The 14,106-nt window shown below is 37.8% G+C and overlaps 1 protein-coding gene across 1 annotated transcript in view; it reads right to left on the reverse strand.

Moving 5' to 3' along the window:
• LOC124158984 overlaps window positions 1–14,106 on the reverse strand; it is an 801,817-nt gene that overhangs the window by 122,040 nt on the left and 665,671 nt on the right. Inside the window, exons 6-10 of the mRNA XM_046534437.1 lie at window positions 8,847–8,900; window positions 6,503–7,018; window positions 3,454–4,086; window positions 3,125–3,366; window positions 9–792 (exon numbers count right to left, since the gene is read on the reverse strand). Of these exons, the coding sequence (XP_046390393.1) occupies window positions 9–792; window positions 3,125–3,366; window positions 3,454–4,086; window positions 6,503–7,018; window positions 8,847–8,900 (2,229 nt within the window). The remainder of the gene's footprint in view (window positions 1–8; window positions 793–3,124; window positions 3,367–3,453; window positions 4,087–6,502; window positions 7,019–8,846; window positions 8,901–14,106) is intronic.

Genomic DNA, 14,106 nt, shown 5'->3' on the forward strand with positions numbered 1-14,106 from the left:
AAACTTACCTGATGATTTGGTATTTGAAGTTTTCTCTGTAGAAAGATGTACCTTTTGAGTTAAACTCTGATTGCCTGAATTTAAGGGGGTAGTAGGGACTAAGTTATTAGGTTGAAAAACATTCGTAGGAATTTGATTTCTGGCGCTCATCTGCTGCTCTGCCTCCCATACACTTGAATTCGTATTTTTTAAGTTGGCTGTCTGTTTCTCTGACACCTCAAATTCATTCACTTGCTTGGGACTTGGGTCAGACAAGGGGTTATCTGGAAGTACACCAATCATTTTATGTTTCTCTAGCATTAACAAATTCTGAGTCAGTTTCTTTACTTCCCTCTCAATAGTACCACACACTCCTTTGTCAAGAACCACTCTAATTGGTCCACTCCCAGAAGGGTGGTCAGGATTTTTTCCTACACTATCCTCCCTGACCCCACTCCCAAGATTGGCTGAGTTGGTTGAGAGGTTTTGATCAACAGGCATTGAAGAAGGAAGTTTTAAGGAACTCACTGCCTTGTCACAAGGCAAAGCAAGCTCAATTTTTGTGTTTTCTGGTTCTAACTCCACTAAAGAGTCCCCAGTTTGAAGGGCAACATCACTCACAGGTTTAGATATCACTCTGGGATAGCCCGACTCATCAGAAGGGCAAAGGGATGTATTTTTGGGTTCACCTGGGCCACTAGATGGCACACCACTTCTTTCACTCCTTATGCTTTCACTGGGCACTGCAGATCTTTCAGAGATTCCAGAGAGAGGAGCTGACTGCATAATGTCCCCTACTTGGTAGCTGTTACGCTGAAATGAAAACAGTGATACGGAAGGAAAATATGAATGAAAATCACTATCCAAGAAGATCATAGAGTTATCAGGCATAAAAAACCATGTAGTATGTGATTAAATTTGAACTACATCTATGTCCAAAAGGAAAATCAGAAAAAGTAGCGTATCTCATTTTTAAGAAATTGAAAAGTACCTACATTCAAAAATGTTCATCTAAATGGGATATTAAAACCAGAAGAAAGTATTGATTAAACTTAAATTGATATTGATCAAACTCTGCCTATCAAATCATAAGCTTATTAAGATGGCGTTTTTGCTTGCACAGGATCATAGGCGGATCCAGGGGGGGGGCACGTGCCCCCCCCAGACCCTCAAAAAATTGCATGATTTTTAATAACGTCCCATTATCATTGCGTTCGTTTTGTATTACGAGGTATCCTTGTGCCCCACCCAGAACAAAATCCTGGATACGGCCTTGCTTGTGCCCCTCCCAGAAAAAAATCCTGGATCCGCCCCTACACAGGATTATCTACATGGATGAAAGAGGCACTTGCCCTAGACCACCACTACTAGACAACACATTATGGTCGCAAAAAACTATCTCAATAGTCTTAAAGGTAGGAGGATGGGGCAATGTTATAGGCACTAAAATGCCTCTGAGAAACTCTTCTAAAAACTGTCCATTACAAACTTCCTATATCAAGTAAATTCAGCTATTTTTGGAAAAAAATAATGACGGACATAATTTTAAAGTAAAAAAGTTGCGTAGGATAGGTCATTGTGCCGCAAATCTCAGGTGCTAGCCTGTACAATTTGTATAGCATAGCCCATGTACCAGCACTCAAGGGAAATCTTTGGAATTATTCAATATGGGTGCACATGCTTTGATCTGTGCATTCATGAAGAATAGCAAGCCAGGGGTCAAAGAGTTTTTTCTAGTAGAGATGCAAGCAAATTGCAGGTAAATGACAAAAACCTGCAGTATATGGCATCAAATAAGCAGTAAAAACTGAAATGAAAATAAAAGGAGCGTTAATGAAAAGAAAAAGAACAATTCAAGGGTATTAGTAAAAGGAATAAAAATATGATATTATAGACTGATGAGGATTATAGAAGAAAAAATTGCAGAAAGTGAAAGCTGGACAAATAAACCAAAGATATAAAGAAAATTATTAAAACAATGAGGTACAAATATGAAACTTGGGAGGGATAAATAAAGATGCAAGTAAGAAAAATGTCAGGGATGAGAAGTAACTAGTTTGGGAAAGAGAGAAATGGAAACGATTCTAGCTACAAAGAGGAAACAACTCCAATGATTTGGCCAGGTTGACAGAAAGGATACGACAAATGATTTACCTTGAACTACAATACAAGCGTGAGAATGGAGATTTACACGGGGTTCATTTAACTTCTTTATTTCCAGTTACTACCATGTAGGTTGCTGTAATGAAGGAATTTATAAGGTGCCTTATATATGCAGGAAATCATTCATTGGCAAGACTTGCTGCTCATTAAAAGTGCAAATGAAGGAACACCTGAGAGCCACAAAGAAAAGACAATTACAACTGTTTGCCATTTCCGAGAATGCCAGGATCCCAGGGCAAAATGTGAAATTTAACGAAGATAAGATAATTGTTACAGAGAGCAGATATTACCCCAGAATAATACGAGAATCTATTGATATTGCCCAGATATCCAATTTTGATTGCGACGATGGATACCATCTAGATACCAATGGGAGGCAGTGGCTTAGCCATGGAGGGGTTTTCAGGGTTACAACCCCCCTTGAGCATTCAAAAGAGGACCCCCCCCCCCTTTGCCCTGTGGTATTTTCAATACACAATCTGCAATAAACCCCCCCATTTCAAAATCCTGGCTGCACCACTGATTGGAGGAGATAACTCAATCGGACCAATGACAGAGCAGCTGCAAAAACTGGTGGCAACGGGGTCCTATATAATGAGAGCGAAAATTGCTAACCGTCATCTTCGACCCTAAGATGCTAGCAGTAGTGCCAACAAAACCGTTGTCATCGTCAAAGCAACCCACGCGGTAGCAATCAAAAATGAAGAATGTAGGTTCGAAGATTTTCGCGGCGTTGATTAGATGATCTCTCCATTCTATTCCGGTTTTCACCGCGACCGTTGTGTTTTAGTGACAACAGTTTCGCTGACATTACAGTCAGCATCCTTCGACCTGAAGACGCTGACTGCTATGTCAGCAAAACTGTTGTCACTAAAACACAACAACGGACGCGGTGAAAACCCGAATAGAATGGAGAGATCAAAAATGAAGAAGTTTAAAATATAAGTGACTGTATCAGGACAATAGATCTACGGTATTCTACCTGTAGGTCTTCTATTTGATTTTTCAAAATGGCACTTCTCCTCTTCACACTCTCCTCCACCAGCTCCTTACTCCGGCTTCGAAGATCCATCAACTTAGCCCTCTTCCTCTCCTCCTCCAATTTTTTCCTCTCCTTTTCCTCAAGACTTTTGCGGTGTCTGAGTTGCTTCTGTAAGCGTATGTATTCCTTGATCTTTTTGGGATCATATGACTTGGATGGCTGAGGACATTTCAGAGGAACATCTGCAACAGCAACATATGGTTATGGACCATTAAAAGACAAGATTTGTGTGAAGTAAAATTATTTGAACACTGATAACTGATACGTACCTTCCAGAGATTTATAAGAGGTTTGACCAGAAAAATTAGTCAAGGAATTTGATTTCAAAGGAATTTTATGGCATTCATCTTCAATGAATGCATTGTTTAAATCGTGAGTACTCTTAGTTTGATGCATGCTATCTTTTCCTGTTTTCATTAACTTTTCCATGTGGCTGAAATTTTTGACAGGTGAGACACTATCACCTATTTTATTCTTGGCATAATTTCTTTTATCGGTTTGAATACTGTCTTTCTTAGAAATAACATGAGTTAGCATATCTTTATCTGATATGCTGGACAATAATTTGGCATCATTAAGCTTTGATTTTTTATGTATGCTTTCAGGTTCGTTTTCGAATGTTTTCTTGTTGTTAACAGCTTCTTTTGGATGTGTATCAACCTCCGGTGCTGTAATTCCAGTATCTGATTCATTCACATGAAGAAGTTTATGATCAGATATTTTATTTTCAGTTTCATTCACGAATTTCTTAATGTCATTCAACTTTTTATCCACTGATTTTTCAGAAGCTTCGCTTAATTTTCCACAGTTCATGTTGCTGCATACACTGCGAGATGTCTTGGGTCCTAATTCCTTCTTTGCCCACTTCAATCCAGTCTTCCACGCTGATGGAGTGATAATGCCTAAAAGAATAGTAATGCCTGTTAAATGAGACCTAGCACAAGTAAAAAATGATTTAAGCAGTAAAATATTCCAATTTACATATACAGCATCTGGTATGCATGAGTGACATTTTTCTAATTTGTACATAATTACATTATAAAATTATATATATGTATATGGATTTACAATATAAAAATCTACAGAGGGAAATTGTAAATAGAATTTTAGGACACAGTTTTCTAGGCAATAGGAACTTTTGGGCAATATCCCCATCTCACTGTCAGGATATTCCCCTAAGTGACAAGGTGCAAAAGTTTTTTTTCACCAAGACCAGCGACTGTGAAAATTTTCAAAATAAGACAGGACACTTCACCATTTGCAGCTTTACTTAGTGGATCCATACAGTAAGAAATGAAAGCTTACTTTTTATATAGCAGAATAATACTCTATGCCCAACCATGGTTTTGACAAAACTATGTAACTATCAGAGTTACTACCTTGACTTAATTACATAGAGAATTACCTATACTATACTGATACCATATTGCCAAAACTGTAGTCAGTATGCATGTAAGTGTTAGTAGCCAAAATTAGTTACTAAATATTTAGCTAGCCTGAAATTCATACCAAATAGAAACAATTTTAAAGAACAGATCCAACAAGAAGGCAAGGTTGAAAAGCCACCAATACTCCCTCAGTAGTTCATTTCCCAAGTGTTCTTCAAACTACTGGATACGCCAAATTCCTGACATTAAAACTTCCTTGTAGCACTTGCTTAAGACCTCATAAAAATCTTTAATCTACATCATGCAAATCCTCGATCTGATCCTCTAACTTGCAGATATTTTGACACTTCAATATAGAGCCATAAAATTGACTTAAATTTATGTTTATAAGACTTATAAGTGTATGTGTATAAGACTTATAAGTCTTTGAAGAGGTAAGTGTATAAAAACAATGTTATAGAGGATTACGCATTAAACATGCCTATTTCAAGAATTAAACATCAAATCTCCTCTTCATTATTACAAAATAGGTTTTCACGGTGTTCAAAATAGCATAAGACTTTGGTCATACTACAGAAACAAAATCATCACTGCAGAAATTTTCCTGTCACTTAATGAATTTCCAGCCTTGATAGGTTCTCTTCGGACCAAAAAAACTAAATATTTTAAAGATTACTTAAAAAAATTGCAAGGGTCACCACTAATGACCCGAAGATGATAAATAATAAAAAATGACCTAAATGTCAAAAGAGATGTGACCTTCAAGGAAAGGAATCATTTTCAGGCTCATAATTTAAGAAAAAAATTCCCTTTCCACACATATAATTACTTGAGTGAAAACCAGAAGCTATTCAGCGAGAACTTTTCATCACATTGAATGGTGGAAAAAAATTGAAATGCATGTATTTCAAAACTACACCACAGTGGAATAGAGGGGTTAAAAACTTGCAATTAGCGCTCAACAAAGCGTGATTTTTATCTAGAAAGTTCTACAATCGCGAATAGCTGTCTTTGGAGTATACTGAAGAAAAGAAGAAGAACAAGGCTTGCAGATACCATCTGGTGCCCGGAATTCTGAAATAGCCCTCGTAACGATCAGGAAATTGAACTGGAGCTGAATCGGCGAAAAAGGTCATATTATTTTTGCCAAACTGGTTCAACTTTTTAAACCGCCATTTTGTAACTCAAGGTCTCCCAAATAACTGTTAAAACTCCAAAACTAAGTTAACACAAAGAAACTGTATCATATTAGAGGACGATAAAATTTTTTAATTGTTCCATACAAATATTCCAAAGTATTTCCGAATTGTGTCTAAACACTTGTTTTCATTTGCGAAATTATTTTGAAAGACCCAGGTTTCAGCACATTGTGTCAATTTCAAGGATAAAAATCTATCTATGTATTGAAACCTGGGTCGGTTGTTGAGTTTTGGAATTAAAAAGTGTCGAAATTACTATTTGTGTTCTTTCATCATGGATATATCGAACTTCCACCAAATCAAGCCAGAAACGATTTTATGCAAATTGTCATGTTTTGTAAGTCATGGCTAAAGCATTTTTTGATAAACTTATTTCAATTTTAAACAAATATGCGGCGTCGATCCTGGGGACTTCTAAAAAATCTTTGTTAGAGTAAAATTATTTTCTGGAAATATGTTTTTACGTAATTTCTTAAAGGCTGCCTAACAGGAAGACGATATTTCCTCAATTCACTGAGATTTCCAGCAAAAAATTAGGAACATTGATGGTTTTATAGACTTTTTTTCAATAGGCCTGCAAATCTCTGTGAAATATCCCGGCAGTTTCGCATCAAATTAAGCGATTCTACAGGGCACCAAAAAGGTTAATGAACCATGAGCTATTCCTACCAATTTACTGTGAGCTGCTGCCTACCAATTTACAATGACACGAGCCAATCAATGCTACTTACCACCCTTTTTGCCACCCTCGACAACTTTTCCCTTCTTGTCTTGACCTGCAACCCCCTCCTTGGGGACCTTCGCCTTGTGCCGCTTCTGCCCTTCGTCCTGCTGCCTCCGCTTCGCCCCCACGCCCTCCTCCGACCGACTCTTCTTGCTCTTGAGCGTCTTCAGCGCCTCACTCGAGTCGCAGAACCCTGGGTAAGCCTTCTGGGCGGTCTCGGGGACTACCACCACTTGGCGCACCACCTGCACCAAGGGCGGAACGGGATCCGAGGAAGGTACCAATTCCGGGACTACGGCACCAGCCGATGGTGCGTCCACCACGTCCTCCCCCGCCTCCTCTTCTGTCGCCTCAAGGCATGCCTCTCCATCCTCTTTCTCTTCTTCTGCTTCTTCTTCCTGCTTAGGTGCGACAGGGTCGGCTTTGGTGGCTGGGGCCGGCTGGGGTGGCGGCGAAGCTGGAGGGGTCACTTTCTTCCAGTAGATCCCTTTGGGCGGCCTTGGTGGATCCGTCACAGCCCAAACTATTAAAGCGAATTGAGTAGACTCCGTTAAAGCGGTTCGCCGAATTTCAGGGTAAATCGCTTATTCAAGGCTTGTTTGCACGCTAAATTAACCCGTGCGAGTCAATGTCTAAAAGTACGAACGCGTGAATGATTGCTAAAATGCACCGCTTAACCACCCAACTAGTGCGAATGCATGAACAGAAAATAGAAACTGTTCTAATTTGGTTCATGCAATCGCACATGTTCCGTTCCGGTCCACCATAATCGTTCATACATTCACACATAAACTCGTACGCGTTAATGTATCGGCTAAACAGGCCTTTAAGGACTATTCCCAAGAACAAAACCCATTTCAAGGCTAGCCTTGAGTTTAATTGGACCAATGAGCCGCTTAAAAAGGGCACCCCTTTGCTATAATGTTTTACGAATACTCACGTTAAGATATGACATTTTTTATAAATTCTAGAAACAGGTTTTGTAAATTTTCCTCACGATTGAAGTATATCTGGGCACTTTCTCTCTGTCATCATCTTTCTTACCTCAGATGAAGGCTTCAATTCTACTATTTTAAATCTACTCGCACAATTTAAGGATAAACGTACACAACCTCAGTATTTTTTCACATTTTCGGTTTAACTAATCGAAGGAAAGTAATTTAATTGCATTTTAATTTATTATACATTCACTAATAATAGATTGTTGCAACATTTCAAATTACGTGAGCGGATATTTAATCATTTGCTTGGGATAAATGGAGCAGCAAATTAATTGGGAAAAAATAAATCAGAGTTTGCTAAAATGTGCAAAACTTTTGCCCGATATGTCCCAATTTACCGGAATTCAGTAGTTGTGATCATTGGCAGTGGCTTAACGACTTTGGTCCACTGATCCAGGGTTTCCGCGTTCAAACTCTGGAGTGATATTAGAACATCCCCACATAAAAATATTTGTGATGCAACGTAGCTACATGAGAGGTATTGGTCCTCCAAACCTGAATATCGATGGCTAAGTTCTAACGATGCGTATCTCAAAATTTGGCCGGTTTGAGACGGGTATCTTAAAGTGTGATGACATTTAAAAAATAAAATTCAAGAAAAAACAACTCTTTGTTTTCAAATGTATGCTTCTTTTTTAGTGTTATGAATTTTTGTTTTCAATTTCAGTGTACAATTAAAAATATTAATCGTTTCTTTTGCTCTCCTGAAAAGCTGCTATTTTTGAGATACGTGTTGTTAGAACTTAGCCATCGATATGCGATACTCAGATGCCTAAAAATAAGTGTGAGGCGACCTATGATAAAAATCCAACTTTTGGACTACAGCATCGAGAGAGGAAGTTAAAGAATAACAAAAATCAACATGCTTTTTGCATACAAATACATTAAAATGCTCAAAAGACAAATTACGGGCGTATTTCCGATTGCGAAAATTGATTTTATCAACAAAAGCAAAATTGCTTTGGCACGTAACTTTTCAGATTCTCGTTGGCGAATCAGAATGCATTCAATAAGTGTCGTCGAAATTAGGCGTTAATAAAAAAACTCTGGAATGTAGAATCGTTGTATCACCAACAGGAATCAGACTATTATATCCCTCCTCTATTTGTGAGTTTACATGAAAAAATTCTGCTTTGGAGGCCTAAATGTTCATTTTGTAGGTGACACCGCGATTTATGTTGAATAAAATTGTATATTTTTATAGGAAGAAAAAAAGCTGGAAACCCAGAAAAAAAAACTTGACACCTCAGCCCAAGACATTTAGAATGGATTTTCAATGACGTAACTTGACGCAAATTTTGCCGAAATCATGAAAGAATTAATTTAAGAAAAATAAAACCTTAGACTTACCTGCAACATTGCCAAGGTTAGTGTCGTTTGAACCACCAAGAGGCTCCCAATACCCTGCAAGTAAAGAATAAAAATATTTAAAACCTAGAACAGGCGATATTGATGGTACACGCGTTACGAAATTGTAACAAAAGGAAAATACATTTAAGACAGCTCCATTGACATATAATATGCGATAAAACGCTGATTAAATTCCTTGTACCACCAAGTAATTACGTTTACTCTAAAATATCATTTACCATTTCAAGTACATGCAAATTAAAATTTTTGGAAAAAGAAAATGGCGAAAAAACTAGAGGAAAACGAGGAAATATTTACCTTAATACAGCCCACGGGTTACTCTATGCCAAACAAATTAGATTTCCAATCATAGTACCATGTTGCAGAAAAAAATAGAAATTTTCAATCCTATATGTTCTTAGAGGTAACCTAACGAATACGGTTGGCTGTCGTAGGAAACACAGCACGTAAATATTAGCTATTCGTATATTATGCTCAAAGCAGCACTTAAAGCCACATACTACGTATGCCACGGCAGTTATTCTCCTTTAAATTTAGTTATACGCTTTACTATGATCTCATACACACGAGGGAAAAGTAAGAAGATGAATTCATGCATTGACATCTCCGTGGCTGGGGTCTATCGCTATGTTAATTCCGAAACTGTTTTCGATATTCCGAGAAAGAGGAAAATAAAATCGAAACGCAACATCTCCTTTGGCGGCTCGTAAAATACCTTCTGCCTCCTATCTTTAATTGGGCAAGGTGTCGAACATGCATAGTGGTCACTTAAGGGAAAGAAGTTCGGATTGCCTTAGGCAAACCGTAAACGGAAACTAGTAGGCTTTCCATTTCAGCCGAGACGAAGGGAGCAAATGCATTCAAAATAGCGGATGATGATGATGGTGGCAGGAGAAAAAACGTCCCGCCATTTAAAATTCCACGCACGGCGCTTCTACAGCGCCGGCCTCTGCATTGAAGAAGGGACTGGGACAGTACCTCCTTTTTTGTTTCTAATAGCCTTCCGGTAACTGTACCCACGTCCGGTAAAAAAGTCCTTTCCCATAAAAAGGACGATATTATTCCGAGAGGTTTTAATAGTGCATATAATTTATAAATAAAGTTTCGAGATAGAAGAAGAGCTCGCTAGTTCTATAGATACGACTCATAGGAAACGAAGACCTTCAATAATTCAATTTTCGACAACACAAAACAGAATCCGACTATCATAAATCTAGGATTAAAGGGCTGCAGCTGTCCATTCCTCAGTTTAATCAGATATTTATCTAATTTGCGACGAACAAATTAAACTGATTATCAACAGCAAGGACTTTTCGGTTAAAGCAAATTTTTACGAAATGTTGCAACATGTTGGATTGAAAAGTATCAACGCATATTTACAATTGACACAACGAGAGCATAAAACTAACTCCTTGACATTTATTTACTTTCATCTAAAATCGCATTGCTTACGATACTATAATTGTCAAGTATAAAGTTTTCAAGATCTCCGAAGTTGGAGAATGAAAAATTTGGAAAAAAACTTGCCATCTTATTAGGTTGGATTTATACCTCGTTCTCAAACAAGTTACACAATGATACCCTCAAATTTACTCCAAACTTTTGCTTGAAGCAATTTCACAGCACAGGCCATATTTTTAAAATTACGTTGTGTATAACCATATAAAAACCTAAAGCACAACATGTAATAAAGTCATTTTTCCATGCGACTCATTGGGTCGACGTTCGGGTTCCAAGGAAGAAGTACCACTATAAAAATAATTTTGCCATGTTACTACAGTCTTCATTGAACAAGAAAAAAACTCACCCACAGTAGCAAGGTACTTTCAGCAGAGTAAAATCTACTAAGTATGTATTCTATTTACCCTCACTTGCCTCAAAATAAGTAACTGTCTCTTTGAGGGGTGTATTACTCACATGATTAATTATATCCTCGGATTATACCTCAGTCCAATTTTGCACATTTCCTCACCTTCAACAAAAACCCATGAGCAGTCCCTTTGCACGTAAAAATATCACCACTCGCCGATATCGAAAATTCGTTGGGTAGTGATCATTGTGTCCATGAATCATTCAGCTCTCAATGGGGCGAGGAAAAAATTGGGATCAATGAATTGTAACAGCACAGGGTGGTAAGCGGCAAATATCGTGAAAAGTCTACGGTCTTTCATCTCGTAGGATATCTTCCCATGGGAGACTACGCCGAGGAAGTTTAGAACGCACGTGAGTTACGGGCACGGAGAGGCTTGATTGCCGAGGTTTGTGCCCACTCTCTATGTAATCGCTTGCACATACTCCAGGAAAGCAATGAACCAGAAAACGAACGGAGGGGAAGATAGTACTCAATGTCCGAAACTGCCAAACAAAGGTATCAATTAGTCGCGAGAACAAATAACACTACAGAAGTACAGAACAAACAAACTTAGGAGAAGAATAATTATTACCTTCATTCATCAATGAACGAAAATTGACAAAAATATCTGTAACTTAAATACATTCAAAAGATTTTAGCTGCTACAGAATTTTTAAGTTCCATATCTTACCAGACTAATACCGGATGATGGCTTTGACTTCGATACTTAAATTTCCATGTTCTAAAGGAATTCTGCTGTCAAGTTGAAATAATAACGAAATAATTTAAACGAATCTCACCAGACTCGGATAACAATTACCTGGAAGCAGGCACCGCTATTCTCACTTGGATGGCTGATTCCATAATGATGTCAAAATATCGGGCAAATAAGCGAAAGGGGTTACAGGAAAAATGGAATATCAGCTCGCATACTTAGATATTTTTTTCACTTAAAAGTACACTACTCCTCAGTATCGGTGTTTTTAAATATCAAAACAGCTAATTATTCTGTTTCCAATTCCCCTAATTCAAAGTAAAGGAAAAATGTAGTTTACTCCTTACATATTCTACTTAGACAAAACACTGGTAAAACGCCCCTTGACCTTAAGAATAGCGTCAGAAATAAAATGCACGAGCGTCAAAGTAAAAATATTTGCACCATTTAAAAAGTTATTCTTTACTCAAAGTTAGTGATTTTCTCAAAAGCAATTACGATGCCCTCAACCATAACAAAAATAACGCACTCAATAGATAAAACAAACTTTTTTCGGCGCGATTACTGAGGCCGAAGTTTGGGTTTCAAAGCAAAGGTGTCATTATAAAAATAAATTTCGTCAATCCACCATTGTCGCGATTGAAAAAAGGAAACACGCACACTAAATAGCAATATACCAACACTTCAGAGCAAACATCACTTAAACAAAGTGGTTGATAATATATTATTTCTACAATTAATGAAAAATCACGTAAATGACATTAACATACTGTATTATAACGTTAAAAATATTTAATAAAAATGAGGTTTAAATTATGCCCATTATGTATACCCTAACTTTGATTTTTAACCTCATAGTCTCCGTCGATGATGGCAAATCGTTTTTTCAGTCGCAAGTTCGAAGAGTGCTTGTTTCGGCGCGATTACTGAGGCCGAAGTTTGGGTTTCAAAGCAAAGGTGTCATTATAAAAATAAATTTCGCCAATCTTATCTCAAACTTATGAAACGTTTTGAATTGAAGGGGCTTACTCAGCGGAAGAGAAGGCAACACCATTTGAAGTGTCGTCCACTCATTTTTCACACATGCATGGCTTTTGCGAGAGGTATGAGGGGTCAAAACATCAAGAGAGAGCATTTCCGCGAAGATATTTTCCCATGCACATTTTGTCAGCCTCGTTGGTTAAGGCGTGACTTAGAGGATTCTCACGGTGTTTCCCGAAGCTTCTCCCTTCGACATCGACGTCCTCTCGGAATATCGCGATGCGCTTCCCCGTACGGTTCGGATTGCGCGCACGCGTCCTGGGTCGGTAAATGATCTCGAAGTGAATCGTAGACTGATTGCTCGCCGTGGGAATGACTGAGCGGAATCTTCCGCTTAAGTCCTCCGCTTCCTCGGATAGAGCGTCCACCGAGACCGACCCCTCCGCATCATTGCAAATCCAAAATGGCATGCCTGTCTCTTGATTTATAGCCATTCAGTACTGAGGAAATACTTTCTACGGGCAACAGTTTTGCTCCCTTTCGCCTTCACGGAAGTTACATCGATAATATAGAGTTAATTTTATCTTCGGGGAAATTTCAAAGTCTGCCTTTTTTGAATGTACGACTCCAGTGGTCGCGTCTAAAATATAAAGAGTCTCCAAATCATTATTTGGACAACTTGGATTTTGAGATCCATTACTTTCGAAGGCTCTCTCGTCATGTTTACTTTAATGTAGCTAACGCATAAATAAAGTTAAAATGAATACTTTAAGGTTTTTGGCTGAGACAAACAAATTTTATTAAAAAATGAACTTGAAATGGAAGTTTAATCTACACCATATCGTCTATTCTGTAGAGAGTGTTACTTTGTGCTCTCAAGTACTTGAAGAGATAAACAGGAATAATTCATAAGACATATTTCTCAGATTAACAATTTTAGCTTGTTTAAGGAGGTAAACTACAATATTTAAATAAGTAACCAATTTATTCATCAATATATTTGCAGGCGCTCTACATGATGTCCAATTAAATATAAATGGTTATATTCCACCTGTTGTCAACACATGCGCGCCTTTACCATCATTATTACGTCAATAAAATAGTTAGAATTTTCGTGAAAGATGGAAGCCATGTTGTTAAGCTACGAGGTCAGCTGCTAAAGAATGATAGGTAAATTAAAGATAGTTGCTATTGGGGCCCAGGTGAGCTACATCATTGTTATGTAAGTAATGTAAACAAACTTACGAAATGTTCGAAAGATCCACAGAGAAAAAATCATGCGAAAGATCCACAGAGAAAAAATAATTCGCCTTGACCGGGATTCGAACCCGGATCCCCCGATTTCCGGTCGAGGCCCCCCCCCAAAACTTAAGAAATATAATACCAATAGCACTATTTTCTGGAGTAAGTCAGATCAAGATGATATGATACATCGGAAAATAATCTGATAAAATCTATTATCTGGTAGAAAGTTGAGCGTATCTTCTTTCGTTATTTTACAAGTACAACAAAAGTTTCATCGAGTTTAAGAGATACAATTCTCTCAATTTTAATTGAACAAGCCTTATTCTCTGACAAAAATCCTCGAAAATTTTTGTTTGGAAAATAATAAGGTTTTTAAATAAATATAGAATCATTGGCACTTTATCATCTTATTTAAACCCCAAACTAGGCACTCAAGAAGGATATAT

This window comes from Ischnura elegans, chromosome 5, assembly GCF_921293095.1.
Source record: "Ischnura elegans chromosome 5, ioIscEleg1.1, whole genome shotgun sequence".
NCBI lineage: Eukaryota > Metazoa > Arthropoda > Insecta > Odonata > Coenagrionidae > Ischnura > Ischnura elegans.